Below are 20,429 nucleotides of genomic sequence, written 5' to 3'. Positions count from 1 at the left end.
CGAAGAAGAAAAATAAAAATAGCTGGTAGCACGAAGAAGAAAAATAAAAAATAGCGGTAAGAAAGAAAAGAGAAGAAAATAAGAGAAGAGATAACAGAAAATGGAAAAACGTAGCGACAATCTGGAGAAAAGTGGGTGGAAGATCGGCAGGTTAACTGGCAGCTGAGGAGAAGTTATGATGCAAACTTCAAGATGATGATTTGAATGAGGCAAAATAACATGCTTTTTCTCTCCAATATATTATAATCATTTGTTTCAGATGTACCGTAATTATTTTCTGTATAAAAAAATGTAATTTGGTGTTCAAAAAGTCTTTTTTCAAACTTGAGTCTTGAAAAAGAGGGGGTCGTCTTATAATCAGGGTCGTCTTATATTCGGGACAATACGGTAGTCACCCAAAACAAACAGTCCTCACTCTGCAGGATGGGACTGAAACTGCAACCTCATCACAGCCCAACAAAGTCCTGTAAAAAAACCCAAAAAACAGCTCTAAGTCATCAAAACTATGTGAATACTTTAACTTTAGTCCCAAAAACCTTCTGAAGTTGATTCACACTAGCAAAACAGCCACATCTACAGCATAATAATGATAATAAAACGAAGTCACATGATCAAATTATGGTCTGCATCAGCTCCTATTTGATGTTTTCTGGTCATAACTCCGTTTACTAGCATGAAAAACCTTTTTTAATTGGTTAGCAGACGCTAAAGTGTCACTGGAAAATGGTTCCTACCGAAAACAACTTGTTTTTTTAGTTCCATCCCCCGTAGAAAAAGTTCCTTTCATGATTAGACTTTTTTTTATGTAATCAAAATATGTACTTCGTGTGAAACAGTGCCCTGTTTTATCCAAATATGAAAATGTTTAACAAATTTGGATAAATGGCAGTGTATTTTTAAAATATTCAGTAATTTTTTAAAGGAGAGATTTTTGTTGGACTGTAAGAGTAAACAGTTCTTTTTATTTTGTATGATTTTATTAACTGCCTTTAATAAACAATTTTTAAGAGTTTTTTTTTCTATTTATATGATACATTATAGTTTTTATTAATCGAACAACAGAAAAATAATTGTTAGAATAATCATCCAATTACTCCTTAGATTAGTCGACTAATAAATAGATAAAATAATCGCCAGATTAATTGTTTTAGAAATAATCGTTTACCTCCAGCTCTACTATTTAAGCTGTTCAAAAGTGAAGAACACCGTTCAGCAAGGCTTCATCCACTCGAGCGCTCACGTGTTACAACGTCGCCACTAACAGCGAGGTCGACCCGGACAACCGATGCGCTGCCAGGGATGGACATCGATGGTTTCTGTTGATCTGATACTGGTCTTCTGAACTGAGACATGTCAGGACTGTTGTGGTTACTTGTGTCTATAAGTTAAAAGTAAGGAGTACAGCAGCTTCTCTGCAGCAGGTTTAGAGGCTTCCTTCCAGCATATCCAGACGGACAGCGGTCCTGGACCAGATCCAGGACACGTTGGCGAGACCACGTCTCTCCGCCAGTTTGGGAACATCACTTTTATGTCGAACAATCAGCAGCTCTATCAAACCAGACTCGCTGTGACTGTCGCTCCGGTAGATCTGAGGCCGTTTATTCTTTAATCGCAACTAAGTTTGTGTTTGTTTGTTGGTTTGCAGACGAGTTGTCGCCTTCGCACTTGGAGCAGCAGAAGAGGGAGCAGATCCTCGTCGGCCTGGAGAGATTCATCAGGAAGGAGTTCAACGGTGAGAGTTCAGCTGCTGCAGAGGAACTGGTTTGATCTTTTATCGTGTTGTTTTTAGCAGCCTGTTTCAATTCTAGTTTTAGTCTAGTCTTTGGGTCAAGCTATCATTTTATGTTTTATTAGTTTTAGTCACGTTCATACTATATTATATTATATTATATTATTGTTACCTTATAGTAGGGGTGTAACAATATATCGTGCCACGAAATTTCGCGATACAAAAAACGTCACGAAACATGTCGTGGAGGTGACAACCTGTATCGTGATATTGGGTTATTAATATTAATCTATTGTGTTGACTAGAAACGCGCAGCTGACGGCGCCTCGACCCGCGGACCAAAATCTTCCTCCGCTCTGAACTTTTACTTATGTAAGGCTGGTGTAGAGTTAAGCCTTACCTTATTAAATTAAAACTTTTTTGGGTCATGAGTAGGATAAACACGGGGAAACTTCTGCTGAGTTCCAGTGTACTTTACTGTCCCTCAACAGTGTAGGATTTTAGAACATCAACACAGCAGCTAGTGCCGTACTGTGGCGTATCACTCCGCCCAATCTAAAACAGACTAATCACTACAGATAAACTGACTAGTGTCATTATAGTCCCTGATTTACATCAGAATATAAAGAATATATCTATAAAATAATGAACCCTGAATTACCAAAATAACTTTCTTAACAAAAATAAATCTCCTCTTACACTTATAAGGTGAGCATGAATCAATCTGTTTTATGATGTAAAATTGTATGTATTTATTTACTTTTATTTATTTATTTAATTTTAGTTGTTAAATTTCTGGAGAAAAAAAAAGTCAAGTCATACATGAGAGAAACTATTCAGTTTGTGGCTAAATATTTTTACTTGTTTGAAACTGAAGATGCATAATGCAAACCTGACATTTACTTTTAGTTCAGTTTGTGGAAAATGGTTGGCCTGGCTTTCTCTTTAAAACTTAAACAGTTATAAAGCATTACAAACTGTAACAATAGGGCAAACACACAGCATTGTTTTGTATTTTGTGTCTTTCAAATAAAAGATAATTTTTTAATTTTTTCATGTTCCTCATTCAAGGTTGTTAAAAAAATACTGCTATAATATCGTATCGTATCGTTATCGTGACCTCAATATCGTGTATCGTATCATGAGATTAGTGTATCGTTACACCCCTACCTTATAGACTCAAGAATACTTTCATTCAAGATACAGAAGACTATAATTTGAGTTTACAACATATTTATTTTTCCGCATTTCTCCCCATCTTTTTCTTTTTCGACAACACATTGGGTTTTCTTTTCCACGTCTATGTAGGAAAGTGTCTGTGGAAACCTCTATCGGCCTCTTCGTCATGTAAACAACCTTCCGTTGTCATGGATACACGTTTGGCGGAGTTGGGCCGTCTGTTCCTCTCCTTTTGGAGTCCAAAGGCGTCGGCTTCTTCATCCCATCAGTGTTTTCTGCTACATAATCATCGTTCTTTGCCTTCCATCCACAGATAAAGCCCAGCTCTGCCTGTTCGGATCCTCTAAAAATGGCTTTGGTTTCCGTGACAGCGACCTTGACATCTGCATGACCCTGGAGGGCCACGAGACCGCCGAGGTGGGCGTCCTAGACGCGTGTGATTCATGCAGTTAAGGGTTATTTTCCTCGTGTTCACCACCTCTGATCCCTCAACAGAAGCTGAACTGCAAAGAGATCATCGAAGGCCTGGCAAAGATCCTGAAGAAGCACGCAGGTGACTCGCCGTTTAGCTGCTGGTTTCTCCCGTAGCTTGATCGTGTCTGTGGTCGGGGTCACTGACCGTCTCCCGTGTCCCGGCCGCCGCAGGTTTGAGGAACATCCTGCCCATCACCACCGCCAAAGTGCCTATCGTGAAGTTTGAGCACCGGCAGAGCGGATTGGAGGGAGACATCAGCCTCTACAACACGCTGGTGAGTGGAGGCCCCGCCCACATCTGAAGGCCCGCCCCCTGGACTCCGTCTCTTACCCCTTTTACACCAAGCTGGTTCCAGGGCTGGTGCTAGAGCCGGTTCGCGGTTGGTTCTAAGTAAGAACCGTTTTTCCAAATAACGCCTGTTAAGAAATTTGACTCGAGAGCCGGCAGCCCCGGGGCACAGCAGCTCCTCTCCTCAGGAACTCCTCTCCTCCTACGTAACATACGCCGTAGGCTCTGCGTTGGTGTAACGCGGAACCAGAACCGCGGGCTGGGAGGCGTCCCCGCGGGCCAGGAATTTTTATTAAATAAATGGATCGAGCGTTGGAGACGGCGGTTAAGTTAGCAGACTCTTTTATTATGACATCCATTTATTTAATAAAAATTGGCGGCACGGAGCCCGCCGATGGAGCGCAGCCTCGCGTCCAAGCGTCCCAGGGCTGGAACGCTTCCCCGTGGGCCGGGAACCCGCCGATCGAGCGGCAGCCTCACGTCCTCGCTCCATCGGCGGCACGGAGCCCGCCAACGTTACTGTTGATGGAATGTACCGTAGACCACTGCTGCTTCTGTTTTACATCCATTATTAAATAAATTGATGTCATAATAAAAGAGTCTGCTTGCTTAACCGCCGTCTTCAATGCTCCGTTGTTTAAAAACGGCGCTCTTCCGTGTTTATTCTGCTTTGGTTGTTCAGGAGCACCGTCCCCAGCCCCGCCCCCAGCCCCCGACGTAAGCACGTAGCCCCCGACGAAACTGGTTCTTTGAGCTGGCCCAGCAATGAGTCGGTTCTCCTGTAGCACCAGTTTTGAGAGCCAGGAGCCGGTGCTTAGGCTGTGTAAAACCAAAGAACTGGCGCTAAGTCTGGCTCTAGCCCAGAACCAGCCCTGGAACCAGCTTGGTGTAAAAGGGGTCTGTGTGAACTAACCGAGCGATCTCCTCCGCAGGCTCAACACAACACCCGGATGCTGGCGACGTACGCGGCGCTGGACTCGCGCGTGCAGTTCCTGGGCTACACCATGAAGGTCTTCGCAAAGGTGCGTCTGCAAACCGAGCGCGTGCGGGGGGGGTCTGATCAACTAGTGTTGTTTCTATCAGCCTGTTTTAGTTTAGTTTTTGGGTCAAGCTATCAATATAGTTTGTATTAGTTTTAGTCACGTTCATTCTCCTTTTAGTCGTGTCAAGTTTCAGTCGACTAAAAGTCTGAGCATTTTAGTCTCATTTTAGTCAGAATTGTCCATTTTAGTCTAGTTTTAGTCAAAGATTGTATTTAGCCAAACCCATTTTACAATTCAAACAAGGTTATCTTGTTATTATATTATTGTTACCTTATAGACTCAAGAATACATTTTTCCAGATACATAAGACTCTAATTTGAGTTTACAACATATTTATTTATTTTCTTTTTCGACGACACATTGGGTTTTCTTTTCCACGTCTATGTAGGAAAGTATATCCAAAGATCTAAAGATTAAACTGGTTTAAAGACTAAACGAGAGGAAACAACTTGAAAAATGGATATTAAGGATCTTTGTTATAACATTTCATCTTGTCTCGTTTTGGTCACGAAAAATGAAGACACATTTTAGCAGAGTTTTTATTTTGTAATCTATATTTTAGTCTGGTTTTTATTCCTCTACGATATTGTATTATATATTTAATTATCATTATCGTCACATGAACTTGTCTCGTTTTCCTCAGCAAATAAAGGTTCGTTGACGATGATATTTAGTCTTAATTTTCATTGACGAAAGCAACTTTATGATCAACGCGCAGCTCATCAGGTGTTGTGTCTTTGGTCCTGGCAGCGCTGCGACATCGGAGACGCCTCCAGAGGAAGCCTCTCGTCCTACGCCTACATCCTGATGGTGCTTTACTTCCTGCAGCAGCGGGAGCCGCCGGTCATCCCCGTCCTGCAGGAGGTACGTCCGTCCAGCCGGCACCCGGGCCGCTCCCCAAACGCCGAGCCATGGTTGAAGCTGTGCATCTGCTCTTTTTTTTGTGATCAATTTTTTATTAAGAATCTCATGGTAACAAGATGATCATAGTACTGTCATAATTGGCATAGATAATGGAAGCAGTACGGTCAAAGATTCTCTCCTCGTCATATGCAAAAAAAATAAATAATTAAAAAAATTTTTTAAACAAAACAAAAAAACTACAGCTACAATAATAAAACAGAACTAGCATTTGCATTTTCAAAACTAGCATCTGCTCTCTTGTAGATCTTCGACGGTGACGCCGTCCCTCAGCGGATGGTCGATGGTTGGAACGCGTTCTTTTTCGGCGACCTTGAAGATCTGGTGAGTTGGACCACGAGGGCAGCTCCGCTTCAATCCTCCGGACCCCCGTCGTTCTTAGGATCTGGTCCCGGAGAGTCCGCCTGGAGCCTGAAGTGACTCCAGAGTAGGGATGGGCGGTATGAACTAAAAGATTTATCACGATAATTTCTGGCATTTATCCCGATGACGATAAAAAAATACCAATTCAACTCCACCTTTGTAACTATAAATCTATCACCACATTCAGTCTTTGGAGCCAAAACACTGGTCTAAAATAATACTAAATACTACTAAACTACACCAATTAAATTTAATTAATAAAAACCAATTAAATGAGTTACACCTGTACTGCAAAACTGGAATGACTCAAGCTCCTCGCTCTCAGATCCACCATGTTTTACACAAAAACGTCATCAACGGGAATTTATCTTTCTTTCTTTCTTTCTTTCTTTCTTTCTTTCTTTCTTTCTTTCTTTCTTTCTTTCTTTCTTTCTTTCTTTCTTTCTTTCTTTCTTTCTTTCTTTCTTTCTTTCTTTCTTTCTTTCTTTCTTTCTTTCTTTCTTTCTTTCTTTCTTTCTTTCTTTCTTTCTTTCTTTCTTTCTTTCTTTCTTTCTTTCTTTCTTTCTTTTTGCTCCTTTCTTTCTTTTTGCTCCTTTCTTTCTTTTTGCTCCTTTCTTTCTTTCTTTCTTTCTTTCTTTCTTTCTTTCTTTCTTTCTTTCTCATTTCTTTCTTTCTTTCTTTTTGCTCCTTTCTTTCTTTCTTTCTTTTTGCTCCTTTCTTTCTTTCTTCTTGCTCATTTCTTTCTTTCTTTCTTTCTTTCTTTCTTTCTTTCTTTCTTTCTTTCTTTCTTTCTTTCTTTCTTTCTTTCTTTCTTTCTTTCTTTCTTTCTTTCTTTCTTTCTTTCTTTCTTTCTTTCACACGTACGTTGTGCGTCGATTTAACGCAGAACCATAAATCAGCTTTACACAAAAACATCATCAACGGGAATTTATCGTTTTTACCACGAGATGACAAATTCTTACCGTGGGGAATTTTTTTGACGGTATATCATGAACGGTAAAATATCGCCCATTCCTACCTACTCCAGAGTCGCAGTTGATGCATGAATGATGATGATGATGAAGAATGAATGAGGTTCTGTTGTCGGTCTCCTTCACGCGCAGCGCCGCCGCCTGTCGGACCGCCGGCCGAACGCAGAGTCGGTGGGGGAGCTGTGGTTGGGGCTCCTGCGGTTTTACACCGAGGAGTTCGACTTCAAGGAGCACGTCATCAGCATCCGCCAGAGGAAGCGGCTCACCACCTTTGAGAAGCAGTGGACCAGCAAGTGCATCGCCATCGAAGGTACTGACCCGCCTCTGGTTCTGGCTCTGTCAGCTTGTTGCTGTTCTCACTGGTCTCACGATACGATACATGATACTAGCTCACAATACGATATATACCACGATATTCAGCTCACGATACGATTTGACGCGATTCGATGTAATCCGATACATTTGCATAATTTTCTGAAAGATTTAAAGGGGACAGAGAGACAGAGGGTTTTGGTGACGTCTAGTGAGTATTCTGTTTACTTGGATTGAATTTATTGAACCGAAAACTAAAAACATCAAATTACACATTATATGTGTCTGATTGAATCTACAGCTTGCAAAAGCTGGACAAAATGAATCAAAGATGTAATGAGAAAATTAGTTCAATTTATTGAAACAGTGTAAACTGTAGTTAACAAGCCTTTGAAGTAATTAAAGTGCAGTATTATGATTACTGTAACAGAGAGTTAAAGTGTTCGAAACAGGATCTTTGACAGCTTGTTTAGTTTGTCACTGAGGTAGCTCGTCTAGCTAATAGTTAAGTAGTCATAGGACCATGGCTTCTCCAAAACATCCAATAATTCAAGTCACTAAGAAGAACATTTAAACCAGTGATTCTTAACCATAGGGCCGCGGCCCACACTTGGGCCGCGAGCGCCATCTAGTGGGCCGCGAAAAGAATTCTGTTTTGTACGTGTGGGCCGCGGGGGCCGCGGGACTGCATAACAACTCCCGACCAAATGAGGAGAAGACACTCAGCTAGCTGTACGTGTAATAGTAAGAGAAATGGTGTGTATTTACAGAGTACATCCTTCATTTTGCACAGAGTAGGTTTAGATCCGCCAGGATGAGGGATCGATTACTTGCGTCTGCGCCCAGAGCGAGCGAGCGCGGCGTGATCATTTATCCTGAAGCGTCCCCGCGGCCGAGGAGGTCGGTGCCGCTCGGGCGGCGGCTCCGTCGTTACTGCTGAAGGATGGTAGATGTAGATGCGTGGGCTGACGTGTCTGCTGGACTGGACTGTTCGAGCTTTTGCAAAAGCATCGGATAGGGACTCGGCTGCAGCGCGACCAGAGAGCTGCGGACTCTGGCCGCGCTGCAGCTGATCAGGCTCGGATGAAACCCGACACGCGCAGTCCTGACAACTTATTAATGTAAATAACTTAAAGTAAAATCAAAATAGGTTTTGTTCCCGCTCTATTTTTAAATATGCACACTTGTATGCTTGTGTGTGTTGTAAGGCAGCACGCCGTGTGTGTGTTTAAATCCAGAAATGACACAAAACTGAAGGTGCGCCTTTCCACACGGCGCCCGTATGGTCAACAAAATACGGTAATTAGCTTGACTCTATATACAGAGATGAGAAGCGTAACAGGTGGAAAGGAAAGTTCAACCCAGAATGGACAGATTCATCCTGGTTCAGTCTTCCCACTGGGACAAAACCAGTGTCTCATACGTTCAGAGACCGTGGCGTTCAAAGTGCGAAAGTGAAACGCCACTGAAACAAAACACAAAGTTTTTCATCAAACATTTTCACTCAAGTCTGAACTGAAGTCACAGAAAAATAAACTGACCATCTTAAAACATCCTGCCATGCATGTTTGGGTCCAGATACAGCTGTGAGGCAGCTTTCTCCATAATGAACATGATTAAAACTAAATATCGTTCCAGGCTCACCAATGAGCATCTTCACATGAGAACCTGACACCATCCAGCCCAGATTTAAAGTCCTGACAGGAGAAAGCTCAGTTCTCTCACTGAACGACACAGAAAGGTGGGGCATAAGATTAAGGGGAAGAAAGAGAAATTGCAAAACTGTTCAATTGTTAAGATGTGTTTATATTCATTTATTATAAAAATGTGTTGAGACAATTGACAAAGAAAAGGGGAAATTCAAACTGCTGGTAGAGAAATAAAATAGCATTTAAAAAATAAAATTAAATCTATTTTATTTTTAAGATAAAAAAAATATGTGTAATTCAAGTTACACATGTTAATGGGCAAATATGTACTTTTATATATATATATATATATATATATATATATATATATATATATATATATATATATATATATATATATATATATAGTATTCAAGTTTTAGTTGAATACCCCTGCTATACAGTGTTAATATTTAATGGGCCCCGGGCCACTCTGTACTGAAAAAATTGGGCCCCAAGGTCATAAAGGTTAAGAACCCCTGGTTTAAACGTTTAACTTAAATGTCTTATAGGTACAATAATATCCCAATATTTTGCCAACGATAATGATAATATCACAATACAGCGATTCTGCGATAATCTATATATTGCAAGACATTTCATCCACGATACATCACGATATCTGTGTCACTAAAGAAATTCAGAATTTATTGGCTGCACTGAATCCACTTAACAAAAGTTACATTTCCCATCTGCAAATTAACAGAAAATTCTAAAAAACTAAATTAATGCAGGAAATCAGTGCTCATTTGATCCACTTATTCTATGTAAACATGGACACGTATCAGTGCTGCTTAACAAAATGTTTCATGAAAGCTGACAAATTTCACTACAAATGAAAAATAAACATTTCAGTCATAATATTGTAACTATACAAGTTAAAGTTACAACATATTTGCGTATTTTTTTCATATTGTTTACATAATATGAAATTAACATTAACAATATTATTTAAGCCCATGTTACAATAAAGTTGTACTAGATATACAACCTGTCTGAAACATGATTTATTATTTAAAAAAAAAAAAAAAAAAAAAAAATATATAAAAATTTTGAATATTGATATCGAATCGGCCCGCAAAGTATCACGATATATATTGCCATATCAATATTTTTTACCACAGCTACTCTGTCTTTTCCTCCTCAGATCCCTTTGACTTGAATCACAATCTGGGTGCCGGAGTCTCGCGCAAAAGTAAGTACTTTGTTTTTCTGCAACACTTAAATCGTCTGCACTCCATCATTTGTGCAAAATGTGTTGCCGTCGGTTACGGAGTTGGGACAAGATGACAGCGACCAGTAAACGCCGACCAGTCCTTTTATGCACTTTAAAATGCCCCCAGTTTGTCTGTAGGAACCTTAGGAGGACATGTCTTTGGATGACATGTCTTAGGTCATGTTTTAAGCCTGATTTAAGGTTCTGCGTCAAACCAACGCAGAGCCTACGCCGTTGCTGTGACGCCGTCGTGAACCCTCCGGACTTCTCCGTCACTCCATTTTGCCGCGGTGCAGTACCCCCCCTAGGGGGTTACGTTCTTTTCTTGAATGGTTTATCGTCGTCTCTAGTTGATTCTTTGTTGTTTTTTTTTACGGACTTCCACAATGAGTCGCTCCTTGACTTGGTCCATGTTGATAATGTTCTGTCCGTGTACAACAAGATGTTTAAAATTGGCGGGGATGGCACAGTCTGGAACTGGAAAAGTGTTGCTACCAAGCAAACCAATCACAGCCCTCTCGGTCTGCGTTGGGTCTGCGTCGCCTCGACGCGTAGTTACATTTTTGGGAGGTAAGCGTCTGGCTACGGCGTAGCCTACGGAGAGACTCCCGCGTGGCCGCATACCCTACAGCGTATGTTTAACACAGAACCATAAAGCAGGCTTTAGAAGGACATGTCTTAGGACAGGGGTCGGCAACCCGCGGCTCTTTAGCGCCACCCTAGTGGCTCCTGGAGCTTTTTCAAAAATGTTTGACCTTTTTTTTTCCCTTTTTTTCCTCTTTTTTTCTTTCTTTTTTTTCCATTTTTTTTTAATTTTTTTCTTCCCTTTTCCTTTCCCTTTTAATCTCGACATTTTGACTTTTTTCTCAACATTTCGACTTTTTTCTCAAAGTGCATAATGAAAAAAAAATCTTCCTCCTCTAAAATATTATTTTTATTTTTCTCCTACCTGGCCCTAATACTCTTCCATAGATTTGCGTAACAAAAAGAGATGTGGAAAGACATTAGCAGCTACATTTGCAGCCGAGGACCCAGTTATAACTAATATACATGTAGAAACATGCAGCATGTGTTGCCTTCATTCTAAGGCTTATACAAGACTTTTCATTTTTTGCGGCTCCAGACATATTTGTTTTTTGTGTTTTTGGTCCAATATGGCTCTTTCAACATTTTGGGTTGCCGACCCCTGGTTTAGGAGAACATGTTTTAGAAGGTGATGCCTTAGGAGGACATGGTCTCATCTGTCCAGCGAAGGTTGATCTTGGTGGAAACCGAAACTCGGTTCAGGTTTATAGGTTCTTTTGGGTCCAGATTTGAAGGTGTCAGGTGAACCGACCTGCTGCCTCTTCTTCTCTTTCAGTGACCAACTTCATCATGAAGGCCTTCATCAACGGCAGGAAGCTGTTCGGGATGCCCTTCTACCCCATCCCCGGCACCGAAGTGGTACGTGTCCTCGTCCTCGTCCGTGCTCCGTCTCACGCCTCGCGTATGGAGCTAGAACAGTCTCATAATTCGTAAATGCACACACCGTTTCAACAAATGCACGGAAAAATTCACACGTGCGTAGGACAAGATACACAAATGTATTTTTGATACGCACACAAATATAACCTGATTTAGAAACGTTTTCTGTCTGTGAGCTGCGCTGCATTTGCGTGTGACTTTTGAGACTCCTCTGACGTGACTCGATCCACAAATACGTTTTTTTTTTAACACGGAAGGATCTGCAACCAATCAGATGTCTTCCTTTGTTTCAGCCAATCATAAGAGCGCACCCCACGTGGGGGACGATTTAATCATAAACCAATCAGATTAAAAGAGCGGATACACCTGCTGTTTGAACTGCGTGAATTTTGTCCTGTGCATTTGTGAAACGGTGTGTGCATTTGCAAATTATGAGACTGTTCTAGCTCCATACTCACGCCGCTAAACGCTAATCCCTCTCTCGTCTCTCGCAGGATTACTTCTTCGACTCGAAGGTGCTGACGGACGGCGAGCTGGCGCCCAACGACCGCTGCTGCCGGATCTGCGGGAAGATCGGACACTACATGAAGGACTGTCCCAAGAGACGCAGGTCGTCCGCCGCCCGGCCCCGCGGACAGGAAGTAGCACGTAGCCGTTAGCCTGTTCTCACTCCTCCTCGTTCTCCGCAGGATGAAGAAGAAGGAGAACGACAAAGACGAGGACGTGAAGGAGGACGAGCGCGAGCCCAAGGACAGACGCTGCTTCCACTGCGGGGACGCGGGACACGTGCGGAGAGACTGTCCCGAGTACCGGAACCTGAAGAAGAGGAGCGCCGGAGCCCCAGGTCTCAAACCCCCGGTTCCTCATGTCCATTTATTTAAAAGATTAGATCCTAACAAGTCTCAGGATTTGGAAACTAGAACATCCATCCATCCTTCCTCATCCATCCTTCCATTTATTCATGCATTCTTCCATCCATCCATCATCCATCCATTCACTTTCTTCCGCGCAGAATGGAAACTAAAAGCCTGTTGGTTTCATATGTTTTCATGCACTTGTACGCCACTTTGATCACCTTATGGCACGTTAGAATGCTTCATACATACGGTTGATTGATTGATTGATTGATTGATTGATTGATTGGTTACTGCGGTGTGATCATTAAATGCTGTATTACCTGAATTAAACGTGTTTCCTGTCCCCCCAGCTCCTCACATGGTGCGGTCCATGGTGAGCTCCCAGTCCATCCCGATCCCCCAGCCTGGCCCAGACGGGCCCTGCAGGACCCGCCAGCCGTCTGAATGTGTGAGTCCCGGCCCGGAGCACCAGCTTCTGGTTCTGTTCTAGACCAGCGGTCGGCAACCCAAAATGTAGAAAGAGGACCAAAAACACAAAAGACAAATATGTCTGGAGCCGCAAAAAATGAAAAGTCTTGTATAAGCCTTAGAATGAAGGCAAATGGCGCAATGTCAACAAAAAAGTTGAAATGTTGAGAAAAAAGTTTAAATTTCGAGAAAAAAGTCGAAAGGTTGAGAAAAAAGTCGAAATGTCAACAAAAAAGTTGAAATGTCAAGGAAATAGTCAAAATTTCGAGAAAAAAATCGAAATTTCGAGATTAATGTTGAACTACAATCTCAAGAAAAAAGTGGAAATGTCAAGGAAATAGTCAAAATTTCGAGAAAAAAGTCAAAATCTCGAGAAAAAAGTCGAAATGTCGAGAAAAAAGTCGAATTGCTGAGAAAAAAGTTGAAATGTCGAGGAAAAAGTCAAAATGTTGAGATTAATGTTGAAGTACAATCTCGAGGAAAAAGTCGAAATGTTGAGAAAAAAGTCGAAATGTCGAGAAAAAAGTCGAATTGCTGAGAAAAAAGTTGAAATGTTGAGGAAATAGTCAAAATTTTGAGAAAAAAGTCGAAATGTCGAGAAAAAAGTCAAAATGACGAGAAGAAAGTCGAAATGTCGAGAAAAAAGTCAAAATGACGAGAAAAAAGTCAAAATGTCGAGAAAAAAGTCAAAATGACGAGAAAAAAGTCAAAATGTTGAAGTACAATCTCGAGGAAAAAGTCGAAATGTTGAGAAAAAAGTCGAATTGTCGAGAAAAAAGTCGAAATGTTGAGAAAAAAATCAAAATTTCAAGAAAAAAGTTGAAATGTCGAGATTAATGTTGAAGAACAATTTCGAGAAAAAAGTCGAGAAAAAAGGCCAAATGTCGAGATTAAAAAAGAAAGGAAAAAAGAAAAAAAGGAAAAAAAGAAGAAAATAAAGAAGAAAAAAGATTAAAAAAAAGAAGAAAAAGAGAAAGAAAAGAAGAAAAAAAGGTTAAACATTTCTGAAAAAGCACCAGGAGCCACTAGGGCGGCGCTAAAGAGCCGCATGCGGCTCTAGAGCCGCGGGTTGCCGACCCCTGCTCCAGACCCACATGTCCTCACCTGTCTTTTCTCTCTCTCTGCAGTCGGACAGCAGGCAGACTCCGCCCTACTCCCCCCAGCCCGCCCCCAGCTCCTCCCAGGTCTCCGGTTCTCCTCAGGCCGCCGTGGGCAAGAGCGGCCCGGCGGGCCCCCAGAAGCCCGTCCACCCGCAGGTCCAGCTCTCCCTCTTCAGCTTCCCCCCTTCACACCCGGGGCCCTTCCACCCGGGGGCCCTGGGCACCCTGGGGCTGCTCCCCTCCTCCCAGGGGAAGCCCCACCACCCGGTGCACCTGCCCTCCCCCTCCTGGCCCATCCACGGCCCGGTGCTCAGCTCGTCCTCCCCCACCGTCCCGTCCCCGCCGGGCCTGAAGTTCGCCCTGCGCTCGGGGAGCGGCAGCCCCACGGGCTCGGGGGGAAACCCCGGCCCCCTGAACCTCAACGACCCCAGCATCATCTTCGCCCAGCCGGCGGGGCGGCAGCTGGGCGGGGTCGGGGGCCCCGGGGGGCCCGGCCGCGACTGGCACAACCACATGGCACAGGCGGGCTCACTCATGGGGAACGGCACTTTAGTCAAGTCAGGTACTCACGGGTGAAGGTGGGGGGCGTCTGTCGGGGGTTTCTGAAGCTTTACACAACTCACTTTACCTTTACACAACTCACTTTACTCAAGGTGTATGGAGCCAAATCAAGGCCAAAAGTTTAGCTAATTTGAAAATAACATTTGAACCTGAAAATTATTTTTCACAGTTTCAATTTTTTTTTTCCAGTTTCAGACTTTTCAAGTACGGTCTAAAATAGCTTTTTAAACAGAAATGTGTCACTAACCAAAGTCTGAAACTGAAAAAAAAAATTGAAACTGGAAAAAAAAAGATCTGAAACTGAAAAAAAAAACATGTGAAACTGAAAAAAAAAACATGTGAAACTGAAAAAAAAACATGTGAAACTGAAAAAAAAACATGTGAAACTGAAAAAAAAACATGTGAAACTGGAAAAAAAACATGTGAAACTGAAAAAAAACATGTGAAACTGAAAAAAAAAGATCTGAAACTGAAAAAAAACATGTGAAACTGAAAAAAAAAACATGTGAAACTGAAAAAAAACATGTGAAACTGAAAGAAAACCATGTGAAACTGAAAAAAAACATGTGAAACTGAAAAAAAATATCTTAAACTGAAAAAAACATGTGAAACTGAAAAAAAACATGTGAAACTGAAAAAAAACATGTGAAACTGAAAAAAAAACATGTGAAACTGAAGAAAAAAAACATGTGAAACTGAAGAAAAAAGATCTGAAACTGAAAAAAAAACATGTGAAACTGAAAAAAAAACATGTGAAACTGAAAAAAAATATCTTAAACTGAAAAAAACATGTGAAACTGAAAAAAAAAACATGTGAAACTGAAAAAAAATATCTTAAACTGAAAAAAAAACATGTGAAACTGGAAAAAAAAAACATGTGAAACTGAAAAAAAAACATGTGAAACTGAAGAAAAAAAACATGTGAAACTGAAGAAAAAAAACATGTGAAACTGAAGAAAAAAGATCTGAAACTGAAAAAAAACATGTGAAACTGAAAAAAAAAAAACATGTGAAACTGAAAAAAAGATCTGATACTGGAAAAAAAAATTGAAACTAAAAAATTATTTTCAGGTTCAAATTTTATTTTCAAATTAGCAAAACTTTTGGCCTTGATTTGGCTCCATAGAGGTCCAGCTTTACAACATGCAAACGTTAGTGCCCCCTCCTTTACCCTGCCGGTTTGTTGTTGTTTTATTTGTTGTTGTTGCAAAAATCTGTTTTTCTTCAACATGCCGTTGATTTAACAGAAAAAGAAGCTAAAGATAAAATGACATGCGGGCAATACCAAGTACCCCTCTAGGAAACATCTGCTTATTAAGGAAACATCTGGTGCTGAAAGACCGTATTGGCCCGAATATAAGACGACCCCCTCTTTTTCAAGACTCAAGTTTGAAAAAAAGACTTTTTGAACACCAAATTCCATTTTTATACAGAAAATAATTACAGTACATCTGAAACAAATGATTAAACTAAAAAAATCATGTTATTTTGCCTCATTCAAATAATCATCTTGAAGTTTGCATCATAACTTCTCAGCTGCCGTTTAACCTGGCCGATATTCAACCCACTTTTCTCCAGATTGTCGTTACATTCATCCATTTTCTGTTTTCTTTTCTCTTATTTTCTTCTCTTTTCTTTCTTAACGCTATTTCTTTAATTTTTCTTTTTCGTGCTACCGCTCTTTTTATTTTTCTTCTTCGTGACGGGTTGGCTTTGGCCTGGGGAGTTAAGTTCAGCATTGGCTTTATAGATATTTGGCGCCATCTAGCGTTGTGAATGGGTATAACGTCTAGACCCCGAATGTAAGACGACCCCCACTTTTTCAGTCTTATTTCAATGCAAAAAACACCGTCTTATATTCAGGCCAATACGGTACTGTCGATGGAAACACCTGCTGCCGAGGGAAACATCTGGTTCTGGAGGATCTACCCTTCCTGATTTGTGGTACTTGGTATTGCCCACATTGTTCTGGTTTTGGCTTCATTATTACGAAATCTCGACCATAAGAGTCAGAATCATTGGTAGTTTTCTTTGAGTAATAATACGATCATATGGTTATCTCTTTTTTAATCCACTGAAGAAGAAAAGCCGGCGGGTTTGGAGAGGGTACGAACGATTGCAGGACTGTACTCTCACAGCCGATGTTGACCTTTAAACCCATGCAGCAGCTGTTCACCTGAACCCAGGGAGGTAATATCTGTTTCTGTTTCCAGACTCGGGCCACCCAGCCCAGCCCGCGGGCCTGAGCCAGGGCCCCTGGATGTGGGAGCCCAGTAAGACCCCCCAGTACGGCCTCTCCCCGCCCTGGCCCTACAGGATGCCCCAGAACTTCCTCCAGCAGGGAAACGGAGGCTTCCAGCCGGGGAAACCCTTCATGGCTCCAGGTCAGACCAGACGCGCTGCAGTTTAACCCTTTAAAGACCGCCTGGAGCGCCGGCGCTCCTGCTTGCATATCGATATTTAAAATGTACAATTACAACCAAATAAAACAGAGCAATAATCATTTTCACTTCCATATCCTGCATTTAGAGTCCCAGAGTTTTAATCCATTAAATCATTTGGAAAAATCAGATAATAATCCAGTGAAACTGCGAAAATCTTCATAATTGTCATTGCGGTTTATTTCTTGATCCGGTACGTGTTCACAGCTCGTCCTACGTTGACGTACGTCGACACGTACATCATCACTGATGTCGTCAGGTTGGATTTTTTCACGCCACTTCCCGCAAAAAGGGAGGTGACGTCAAATCAGCAGTCGGGTCTTGTTCGTGCTTTTTATCAGAGATTTTCACAAAAGATTACTCAGCAACAGCCCACACACACACATATTATGGATCCACCAAAGTCTGTGCGCACAAAATGGTTTACCTTCAGCGAAGCTTTGGAGCTGATTTCACCGCCGGATGAAGATGCAATGTATAAAATGATAGTAATCATTAGGGACAGTAATCCCTGGTTTTTCGCGGGGGTTACGTTTAAAAAAAAGAACCCGTGATAAGTGAAATCCGCAAAGTAGCAACCTTTTATTTTTTTTTACAATTATTATACAAGGCTTCAAATTGTGGAGATCAGCACCGACCCACCGCAACCTGAGTGACTGGATTTGAACGAGAGAAAATGAAAAGTGATTATGAAAAAAAATACAATAAGTACAGCAGGGCAAATTGTGACTGGCGCGTATTTCACTGCTCTTCTGATGCTGCTGCATCCTGACTCGCTCTGTAGCGCCTTTTTCTCCTAAAGCTGCGGTGCAGGTGTGTTTTTTCCAGAGAAGAACATAGTTATGGGTCGTTGTTGTCGCTCTTTTTTCTTCTGGGCAAAAAGATTCTTATAAACCGACATGCCACCATGGATTATATCTGAGACTGTAATGAACGATTCATCAAAGGTCCCGTTCTTGAGCTGCTGCTGAAGCTCATTGGCCGTTCTCAGCATCGTTGCTAAGCGACCAACGTTATTGACACAGGAAGTGAAGAAGCGGGGAGACTGTTTAGCCAATCAGAATATGAAAATGAACTGAAACTATGCACTACTGTAACCAAATTCAAAAAAAAGTTCAAAAATAAAATATTAATTAAATATAAAACATTGATATGATAATATTATAATAAATACCATGATAGTAGCAAATTGAAGCAAGTGTTTTGCATGACCGCTCTCCGCGGCCGTTTAGCCGAGGAGTGTGGTGAAGCAGCACCACATCATACCAGGTTCCTGTAAGCCACTTGGTATGTTAAAATTATTATTTTTTTTTTTTACACACCCTACTCTTAACCTCTGCTCTCCGCTATGTACAGTCTCTAGCCAAGAACCACTTAATTTATCACTCCTTGTAATTTATAGTATGTTTTTTGTTTTGTTTTCATCTTTGTTTTTTTTTTTGTCTTTGCTTCTTGTCTAGATACCTCTGTTACTTGTCCAATATATCCATTCTTTTTCAATGTTTGAACCCAAATTATTAGTTTTGTTTTGTATAAAACCTCCTGAGTCGAGGTTCATAAAAGGGTAGGCATAATAAGCCTTGGCTTCAACCTATACCTTTTCGGTGCCACTTAAAATATTGGACCTTTTTTTTTTATGTTGTATTATGTTGTATCCAAATGGACCGAAATAAAAAAAAAATGCAGAACACGATGCACAATGCAAATCCGCGAAGCAGCAGAAAAGTGAACCGCGTTATAGCGAGGGATTACTGTATCTCAAAAACTGAAGTATGAATTAATTCCAAATACATTTTCCGTGGTTTGAAAGGCTTCTGTTACTTTTTTCTAGCTATGGGATTTCTGTATTTAGAAAAATATGTGTAAAATTAAAAAACTATTTTTCGGTAGTTATTTGCACTTTTTAGCAATTTATTTAGTTAATATGGACTTGTAACATCCAGGTTATTAAAGATTGATTTATATGGGTTGTTTTGATGCATAGCAAATAAAAATACTCCATAAATAGTATAGCATGCAGAAATGTAAAAATATGCTTAGACTTGTTCTATATTAGGTCATAAAGGGTTAAACATCTGCAGTCACAGCTGTCCAGCGGGACTGACCCTGGTCTCTCTTCTGTCTCCAAAGGGTCCGTGGTTCATCCCAACCCAAACTTCCCGCTGCTCCCACACGTCCGGCACCCCGTCAACCTGAACTTCATCCAGCAGAAGAAATGAGGCGGCAGCAGTTTTTAATTAGGTTTACGGTCAGTGATAGAACACAGCATCATGTACTCCGCATCTCCAGATCACAACATTTTTAAAATGAATTTTATCATTTTTGTACAGTTTTTATGTTTTATTTTTTTGTTTCATTGCATTGATTTGTGATACAAATGTCAAATATTTTAATACCCCCATTTTTGAGGGGGTCCAAAAAAGTGTTTTTATTTTATGTGTAAAGTAAGGAGGAAAAATGTAAACCTTTATTTTTATTAGCTGTATTCATACTTTGCTCGTTGCAAGATGAAGGCTTTGAATAGATGGTGAAAAACAACGATCTAACGTGTCTGTAGTGCCAAACGCAGGTAGAGAGAACAAAGGGACAAAATGTTTGAATAAAAAAGTCACAAAAAAGGAGAAAAACTGAAAAGTGTGTTCAATGTGTGTAAAAGTTTTTCTGTTTCAACACAAACATCAACATTTATGAGAAAATGGACGGGAGTGATTTATCAGGATTGTTACCAGGAGGAAAAACATCTGACTCACCTGAAGGAATGTGTTCAAGACGCATCAGCCGCACAAAACTCGGAAACGCGCTCGTGTTTTATAGGAACTTAAACACGCTTGCATTTTATACGAACAAAACGCGCCTGTGTTTTATAGAAACAAAACGCGCTTGCGTTGTATACGAGCGGAAAAGCGCTCGTGTTTTATACGACTGGAAACACGCTCGTGTTGTGTACGAATGGAAACGCACTCGCGTTTCATACGGACGTAAAAACACGCTTGCGTTTTATACGAACAAAACGCACTCGTGTTTTATTACGAACTAAAACACGCTCGCATTTCTTAGGCCGCGTTCAGACTGCAGGCAAATCTGATTCATATCTGATTCCTTCTCATATCCGATTTTCAGGGCTGACTGTCCACACTGTTTTTAGCAAGTGTCCAAATCAGATCTGGCTCTGTTCAGACTGCGCCACACATTGACTGATCTGACGGGTTGCCGTAGCAACGACGTCGGAGCGGAGGCGACACCCAGCACGTGTATTGTGTGAAGTCATGTAATTGCGACAACAAAAACAATAAGATGGAGCCAGCTCACCACAGATTAATGAGGCATTTTGTTTCTTCCTCTGTCCAAGGACT

General features: G+C 41.2%; 1 protein-coding gene across 1 annotated transcript in view; it reads left to right on the top strand.

Annotated features, from left to right (window-relative positions):
* tut4 (terminal uridylyl transferase 4) overlaps positions 1-19,693 on the top strand; it is a 49,800-nt gene extending 30,107 nt beyond the window's left edge. Inside the window, exons 15-30 of the mRNA XM_061738860.1 lie at positions 1,646-1,732; positions 3,222-3,325; positions 3,404-3,461; positions 3,554-3,657; positions 4,604-4,693; positions 5,465-5,578; positions 5,882-5,959; positions 7,102-7,279; positions 10,117-10,164; positions 11,546-11,628; positions 12,144-12,259; positions 12,339-12,493; positions 12,857-12,954; positions 14,102-14,636; positions 16,849-17,019; positions 19,207-19,693. Coding sequence (XP_061594844.1) covers positions 1,646-1,732; positions 3,222-3,325; positions 3,404-3,461; positions 3,554-3,657; positions 4,604-4,693; positions 5,465-5,578; positions 5,882-5,959; positions 7,102-7,279; positions 10,117-10,164; positions 11,546-11,628; positions 12,144-12,259; positions 12,339-12,493; positions 12,857-12,954; positions 14,102-14,636; positions 16,849-17,019; positions 19,207-19,295 — 2,108 coding nt within the window. The 3' untranslated portion in view covers positions 19,296-19,693. The remainder of the gene's footprint in view (positions 1-1,645; positions 1,733-3,221; positions 3,326-3,403; positions 3,462-3,553; positions 3,658-4,603; positions 4,694-5,464; positions 5,579-5,881; positions 5,960-7,101; positions 7,280-10,116; positions 10,165-11,545; positions 11,629-12,143; positions 12,260-12,338; positions 12,494-12,856; positions 12,955-14,101; positions 14,637-16,848; positions 17,020-19,206) is intronic.
* The last annotated feature ends 736 nt before the right edge of the window (positions 19,694-20,429 follow it).

Source organism: Cololabis saira, chromosome 13 (genome assembly GCF_033807715.1).
Source record: "Cololabis saira isolate AMF1-May2022 chromosome 13, fColSai1.1, whole genome shotgun sequence".
In the NCBI taxonomy this organism is placed as follows: domain Eukaryota; kingdom Metazoa; phylum Chordata; class Actinopteri; order Beloniformes; family Belonidae; genus Cololabis; species Cololabis saira.
This window is presented reverse-complemented; position numbering and strand designations above follow the sequence as displayed.